General features: G+C 39.1%; 1 protein-coding gene across 1 annotated transcript in view; it reads left to right on the top strand.

The window, feature by feature from the left end:
- The window catches only part of LOC144654971 (tryptophan 2,3-dioxygenase-like), a 7760-nt gene extending 686 nt beyond the window's left edge, over nt 1–7074 (top strand). Inside the window, exons 2-9 of the mRNA XM_078515199.1 lie at nt 885–960; nt 1546–1653; nt 2159–2215; nt 2406–2460; nt 3259–3316; nt 3875–3954; nt 4897–4987; nt 5482–7074. Of these exons, the coding sequence (XP_078371325.1) occupies nt 885–960; nt 1546–1653; nt 2159–2215; nt 2406–2460; nt 3259–3316; nt 3875–3954; nt 4897–4987; nt 5482–5746 (790 nt within the window). The 3' untranslated portion in view covers nt 5747–7074. The remainder of the gene's footprint in view (nt 1–884; nt 961–1545; nt 1654–2158; nt 2216–2405; nt 2461–3258; nt 3317–3874; nt 3955–4896; nt 4988–5481) is intronic.
- The last annotated feature ends 1101 nt before the right edge of the window (nt 7075–8175 follow it).

The raw sequence follows: 8175 nt of genomic DNA, 5'->3' as shown, positions 1-8175 counted from the left end.
ACTTCTGTGTGAGCAATGCTGCCGTACCGATGAGCTAAGTTGTTTTGATTTCACTATTAAGTTTTCGTTAACACGAAGCATTGTTAATCCGATTGAATAAACAGAAAAATGGTCAATTGAAAGTCAATGAAAAAACTAACCTTTATTCCGATTTGGAAAGTTGTTCAAATCTGTAAGCATTAACCGAAGCGTTCAACCGCAATTCGTTTGTTTTCCGTGGCGTCGTCCAACTGTACAACATCGGTCAAACTTTCATACAGATTTCGGATAATTTTTCGAATAATTCACTGTCTTCTTCAAGCTTGTTTCGCCCAGTTAAATGCTTCGAAAGGTGAACGATGCTTGGCGTATTGTTTCTCACTGAAGATTTGTAATTAAGCTGAACTTTTTTGCTTTGTTGTGGCCCCGCAAGTTTGAAAAACTTTGCCGACAACTCTGATTTGGACTATGAACTCTGATCACGCGCGCGAGTCACACCACCGCGTGACATCTTCCATGTGTCTGTACTCTGATAGATCATAAGTAAGAACCAATCAAAATGCGCGTAGAATTCAGGTTATTATATAATCATAGTTAGTCCCCTCTCTAACTACAACTGTATGATCTAATTGGGTATCAAACGTGCCATGATTCGTCATCAAACGTTGAAGTTTAGCAGACCGTAACGGCAACTTTTGCGCTCAAAATGCTCACCATAAACACTGAGTACAGGAGAAACTTGACACCAGAAGTGATTCAAGTGAACCTGCAACTGCATATCGACACAGATCAGGATCAATTTGTCGGAAGAAGTCTTCATATCCAATCTTTCCGCCATTTCGAAACCGCAATGTGTTAAACTTCACCCAAACTTTCCTATTTCCTTTCCCTATTTAACTTTCCAGCAAAGCATTTGACTCCCAAGATGGAAAACAACTGGAACAATCTGAAAGTACGCCGTCACTGCTAGAGCTAGTCCAGGTTGGTTCACTTAATATGTTAATTTACTATCACTGACTGGAAGTGCGTGTATCAAAGGAAACTATTTTGTCCAGTTGTTACTATTTAGGAGTTTTTCGTTCAGTGCAAGTGTTTTTCTACTGCCGATCCTATGAGTGGCATGAGACCTAGCGAATTGTGACTTTCCATTTGGTGTAGTGAGGTAGTCTACCAACCAGCTGTTGTCGCGTCATTTGAGAGTTAATGGAGGTTGTGAGCACAGACGTGGAGTCACGTTTGTAACAGAAAAAGACCCTTCCGTACTAACGAACATCAGTGTGTACTGATCGAGCTCTTTGATGATGCTGAAGGAGAGCATGAAACGTGCGCGTGACAATGTGGGCAATATAGCAGCCCTCGCAAGGTTTCACATGAATGGCTTGCTTCCTTTCGAGAGAACAATAGAACAAACAAGAACAATTCCCCTAGCCCCTCAAACAATAGCAACTGCTACACTAGAGGACCTGTAGAATTACAAGCTTACGAGAGCTGCTACACTACTGGACAATGTTATCACTTACTTCCATACATAACTTCGTGTCGCATATGCTTATTTTTTTTATGTAGAGCTGGTTGGAGAGAACTCCTGGTCTTGAGGAGGATGGGTTTGATTTTTGGAGGAAGTACAAGAGGAGTGTTCAAACCATGCTGACAACTCAGAAGGCTGAGGCTGAGGTATGAATATTCTAACAACCAGTTTAACACTGGCATTTGGGTGCATAGTGTATCAAACAATTGGTACTGGTTTCATTTCTCTTGTTCGATAAGCATCATTGCCTCGTGTAAAAAAGGTGACACAGGCTGGTTCCCAGGCTTATTTACCGTTTTCATTTAACAAGGAGCCTGAACACTACCATGAATAGTGACGTCACTGACTAATAGTCACCTCAGGCTTCACGCTTCCCAATCTGGCAATAAACGCCTTGAGTCTTCTGAGACTTAGCCTGCGAGCAGCTACGCTCGCCACTCGCGCGTGCCCCAAGGTATATTCGCGCGTGCCCTTAGGTGAGCCTGCTCGCAGGCTATCTGAGACTTTTTTCTGGTGCTCTGTTGTCTTGAGTGTTTTCATTGTTCTGCATTCTCATTTTTTGTGTCAATTTGGTGCTCCGTTGTCAAAAGAGTCTCCATTCACTTTTCGTCTCAATTTACACGATTTATAAGGTGTTGCGTTTCTTAACAGGCTGTTGAAGATGAAGAAGTGAGGGCTATTTTGTTAAAGGAAGTGAAGAAACAAGAGGTACGTTACAAATAATTTAAAACGACTTTTTGGAAATACATATTTTAATTAAATATAAATATGAATAATGTTGACGGCTCATTTGAACAAGATGGCCTTTGCTGTAGTAAACGATGTAAATTTCATTCCTTTCTCGTTTTTGTTGACTCAGCCATTTATTCTATACTAAAATCCTCTTTTTTGTTGATAGGATCATTTCGAAACGATCTTTAATGAGGAAAGGCACAATCAACTTGTTGCTCGAGGTAACCCAATGCTGTAGTTTTTGGATGCAAAGAGAAACTAGAATGGATTGGCTATTTGCTTTTACCTTGTTCTAGCAACAGGAGATAGACATCTTATGTAGAATAACTTAGCTAACTATCAACTGGTAGTTGATAAAGGCAAATAAACCGTCATAGCAAGTATTGAAAAACTGAGTTTTTCGTATCAAACTCTTGACTTTGATTCAATGAAGAAGGGCTAACGTACGGCCGTTTTTCTGACCTTTATCATCTTCCAGTTGATAATCAATGGGGGGGGGGGGGGAGGTTTTGGGGTGGATATGTGCTGCCCGGTTCTCCAAAGTAGCACCCCATTTTAGAAAGAATTTGTATCCAAAATGATATCCCGTTTTAGAAACAGTTCAATTTTTTAACACCCCGTTTTGGCTGGTGATAATTTGAATCTTTTGTGCGCTCAAAATATCATACGCCGTCCTAAAAATTGTCTCTAAAATGGATATTCCGTTCTAGATTGGGAACCCAAAATCACGACCCCGTTGGACGGCACTTCCCAGTATAGGTATTTTCGGGGAGTACCCCACCCCCGGGTGATTCCTTGCCCGCCGAGCCAGCAAGCACAACAGTTTCTTTAGAAACCTGTAACCGTATAGAAAAAAATCAACGTTATCATGACAGTCAAGTACTTTGTTATCAGTACCAATGCAACTCAGGGTGTGCAAGAACACGTTGCGGAAACACTAGACCTGATCATGAAGGGGACGTTGTTTGTATTAAAAATAGAAATACAATAGAATTTGTGTTGACTTTGTTCTGTCATAGGCGAAAGAAGATTCTCTCACAAAGCCATGCAAGGAGCATTGATGATTTACTTTTATCGGTAAGAACTCTGTTGCTTAGAGGAATACGTACAAAAACTACTTTTTTAACCTCCTGTAATCGGACACATCTCCTAAACGGACCGTCACTTTTTCTGGTCCCAACCTGGATGTCCGCTCACTGGAAAATGTTTGCCATTCCTAATACAACACAGCAAGAACATTATTCTCTTGAATAAAAACGTCAAATTAAGGGTTGTGTACTCAATAATCAATATCCAGGCGATTTCGCACGTAAAAAAAACCTTGTCCTATAATTTTGCTGGGGGTACTGTATCCTTCAGCAGAAAAATGGTTTGCCTTTTTGCATTTCTTAAACACATTAATGATCGGTAATTCTTAATAATGTCAATTAATGAAAATAATGTCAAACACTTAAACGTTTAAAACTAATCAGAACTTGCGTCCTGATCTGGGAGGTTGACATTGGATGTCGTGAGCAAAGCTACTGTTAATATAATCGGTAAGATAGGCAATTTTTTCCAGCTGTTGGTGGTTTTCAAGCCACTCTTCCTACTTCCATTCCAAAGTATAATCTTTTCTCTTTATTGATCCCACAGTGACGAGCCACGATTTAACCAACCATTTCAAATTCTTCAACTGCTGATGGATATCGACTCGCTTTTGATCAAGTGGCGATGTAAGTCTCGTTCATTTTTAACGCGTTGGTGCAAACGTTTTTTTTTTTACAATAACTGAGCGAATTCGCGCGCGCTGATTGGCTAACTCTAATTGTCAATAAGAGGACAGATGGGTAAAATTTGAAAAGCTGACGCAATCAGCGAAAGTTTGTCAAACGTTTCAGCACTAATTCAGCGCTACATTCTTCATGAGGCGAGAATCGTACCACAAATCTAGAAGTCTTCAATGAGGAAGACAAATAAAATTTATGGATTAAAACTGAAGAAACCATTGCAATCTCCGAGCGAAAAGATGAGGATGTTTATTGTCAGTTTGTGTACAACACTTTGACAATGTTATGACGCAATTATTATCAATAACAGGACAGACTCATACAAAACTGACGTCATTTATTAACTTTCAAACATAGTAAATGGGTTGAACCCAGGAGTATCAGTAGGTGGTGTAGTGTGATTGTCCGTGTGAGTAGTTCTGTAAAGAACTGTTGTTAGTGAGTGACGTTTCGACAAACTGAGCGGAAGTCATCTTCATAGTCAAGTGAAAAGTCGTTGTCGGTCGATAATGTTATAAGTCTGGCCCGTTAAAACTGATTTGTCAGTATATCCGTGATGTTATTAGCTGTTAGACTCGTATCAACAGTAATTGGTCAGTTTTGATCCGACTATTGTTAGTCAAATTAAGTTGTTCTGTGTGAGGTCCGTTCGTTAGTTTTGTTTATGTTGCGAATTTTGCGTTTAAACACCAACAGATTCTAGCTTTGTAGTTGAACTGTTCTAGCAGCTCAGGAAAGTCTAGTGAGTTACTGTGATATTATTAGCTAACTGACGGATGTGTATGAAAGAAAGGTCCGAACGCCGTCGTCTTTATAGCACTTCACACGCGTACGCAAGCGCACCTATTATTGGTCTTGTGGTTAGTCCCATTCCTTCTCGTTTTGCAGACAATCACTTGATGATGGTTCAGCGGATGATTGGCAGTAAGGTGGGGACTGGCGGCACGTCTGGGTACCAGTACCTCAGGTCCACGGTCAGGTTAGTCCACAGACATTTTGTTTTACATCAATAAATTTCAGTTTAAATTGACAATCCTAAATGGTAACAGAATCGTTTTTTGGAGCATGGCTAAATGGTTATGTTTCCAAAGCTTTCCAGGCAAAAGATAATATGAAACTCATTGCATTAATAGTAGTTGCTATATTTGCAGCTTACTTAATACTATTTAATGCTAGTTTACTTTATTTTATTGCAGCTTACTTTATGCTATTTAATGCTAATACTTTTAAGTAGATTTTTAGTAGTTAGTTTTAAACAGATAATTTTTATATCTTAGTGTATCTCAGTTAAGTGTTTTAGTTTTATGATGGTATTGAAATTAGGTGCGCCACAGGTTTGTTAGCTCCCTTTAGGTGTTGAGTGCTTCCCAAGACTTTCTTTTCTTACCTTAATTAAGAATTAAATGCTTTTAAGTTTGGTTCTCTCCTAAGCTTTTCTTATCATATTTTTATTTAAATTTCCTTTTCTTTCAGTGATCGTTACAAGGTGTTCGTGGACCTGTTTAACCTGTCCAACTTCCTGATACCACGTGACCAAATCCCGCCACTCAGCTCCTCCATGAAAGTGCGCCTGCGCACTGCCCTGGTAGATGGACGGCTGTACGATAGCGATAGTGCTCACTTCAGCGATAGCAGTGAAGAGGATCATTTGTCAGCGCTCACCTCCCTTGTTAAAAACGCCGGCATAACAGCCGCACCAACTGTCGACAATGAACGAGTCGAAGAAACCAGTAATTAGTTGAGCTTGTACATTTTTTAAGCATGCCGGACATGTCGATACGTGATCGTTTCAAATTGTGTAGTTTAAACGATTATACGTGAAATGATTCCAAGGGGGGCGGATGTGACAAAACATATCTCTCTTGGTGGGGTCGAATGCGGAACTTGTTTCCGAGGTCAATTTTCCATTTTGTTACATGGACCTGAATTCCGTTGACACGTCCTTGACTGTTTTTTAATTTTTCTTTACCTATTCATTCCTTTTGAAGATGGTGTTGACTAGACTAGTTCGTTTCGACAGCAACGTAAATTTAATGTGACTTTATTTTGTACGATTTTATTTTGCTACAACTTGTTTACGACTCAAGAAAAAAATTCGCAGTGTTTTCGTCGTCCAATTGAGTTTGTTTCTTTTTTTTCGTATTTCATTTTTCAACTTTTTGTTAAATGCTTGAATAGTTTGTAAAATACTTGAGATTTATAAGTAATTCTCTGTGAGGAAAGTTCTCATATTTACGTCAGGAGAGAAAATCATTTCTACTCACACGTCTGGGCCAATCAAATGGTGCCTTTAAAATGTCAAAATTATTTGTAATCCATTTACAACGTTTTATAGTTAAAGCCATTTTTTCAATATAGAAGCATTTTGCTGATAAGAAGTAACAACGATTTAAGTGTATGTACTATTTCGATTCAAGAACAACTGCTTAATGTGCAGTGCATTTGTCATCAGATTTCATTTATAATCCATTTGCAACGTTTTATATTTAAAGCCATATTTTCGATAACGAAGCATTTTGCTGGTAATAAGTAACAACGAATTTAGTGTATTATTTAAATTCAAGAATAACTGCTTGATATTCAAAGGTATTTAATAAAAGATGAATTAAAAAAAGGTGTCGTTTTTTTGGACAATGCTAAACTTAACTGTTGAATTTGTTTCCTTAATTTATCTGGGTGTTTTAACACGGGTTGTATGCGCGGTGGCCAAACGGTAAATGCGTTGGGCTTTGGATCGAGCAGTCCTGGTTAATGACTCAGTCTCAAGACTCACCATTCCTCTCCCCAGAATATAAATGGGCACGTAGTATCGCTGAACTGTTCCCGGCCTGACCAATCGATGAAAATCGATGATCGGAAATCAATCAATCAATCAATCAATCGATATCAATCGATGATGGTTAGTTAATTGATATCGATTGGCAACGGCCAATCGATGACCAATCGATACTACTATGTAACATAGTAGTTAACGTAGTAACGTCGATGTAAGTAAGTTTTGTAAATGTATTTGTATTTATGTACCCATATGTAAGTCTAAGTAAGTTAATGTAAGCTTTATGTAAGTGTGTGTAAATAAATAAATAAAAAAAAAAAATAAATAAAAAAATGACCAATCGATAGTCACAAATAAAATTTCCATAATTACATCGATTGCTATCGATTTTCATCGATTGTTATCGATATCTTGCGGCGTACTTGGGCATCCCCAGGATAATTCTACAAGATATCCGGAAATAGATTTTCGCAATCCTAAAAAGACTGATCGTGAGCTGAGCGCACGATGTCTGAAGATGGGGATAAAGCCGGGGATAAAGCAACGGACGTTACACTTGTTATTAAGTGCGTAGTCAAAGGCTACTATCTTCTCAAGTAACCTCAGTATACGCTAGTGTAAACCTTGGCCCTTTTCTTAATAACGTTGTTTTTGCTGCATAACAGACATAACAGTATATCACGAAAATGAATAAATGAGGTATTGATCGCTTTTAAGAGCCACTGAGTTGATGTAATAGCACCCATATTGAATCAAACAAAATAAAAAAACGATCGATGATAATCGCAACCTCGTTCCCAGGGCTTTTCCCTTGCTGATTTAGAACAGGCGGGAAACACGCACGTTCCAAATCGCCAAGGGAGAAGCCCTGGGAACGAGGTTGTGATAATCGATGGTAATCGATGAAAATCGATGAAATTAAAAGTCACAAAATTTTCCGTCATCGATTGGTCATTGATTTCCAATATCAATCGATTAATTGGCAACGATTATTATCGATTGATATCGATTATCGGTTTCATCGATTGGCCAGGCCGGAAACTGTTAAGATAACCTGACAGAATGCTGCTAAGTGACCTGCAAAGTGGGGGGGGGGGGGGGGGGGGGGAGGGGGAGACAATCTTCTCAGTCACTTCGCGTTACGGAAGGGGGGGGGGGGAGTAGCAATTTTCCCAGTCACTTTGCGTTACAGAAAACGGGATAACTCCGGAGGTGTGGGCCCTACCCTTAGACTGAAAGACGTACGTATGAATTTGCTCCCAGGAACTGTGTACAAGCGTATTACATTGAAGTGCTCCATTTTGGAGCTTAAAAATAAAAAGATGGAGTACAATATGAATCCATTAATCGATGGGTTGATAGATACATGCGCGCACATTTGACTCCATACT

This window comes from Oculina patagonica, chromosome 5, assembly GCF_052425735.1.
Source record: "Oculina patagonica isolate OP01 chromosome 5, crgOcupat, whole genome shotgun sequence".
Classification (NCBI taxonomy): domain Eukaryota; kingdom Metazoa; phylum Cnidaria; class Anthozoa; order Scleractinia; family Oculinidae; genus Oculina; species Oculina patagonica.
The sequence above is the reverse complement of the archived record's forward strand: the minus strand, read 5'-3'. Positions and strand labels throughout refer to the sequence as shown.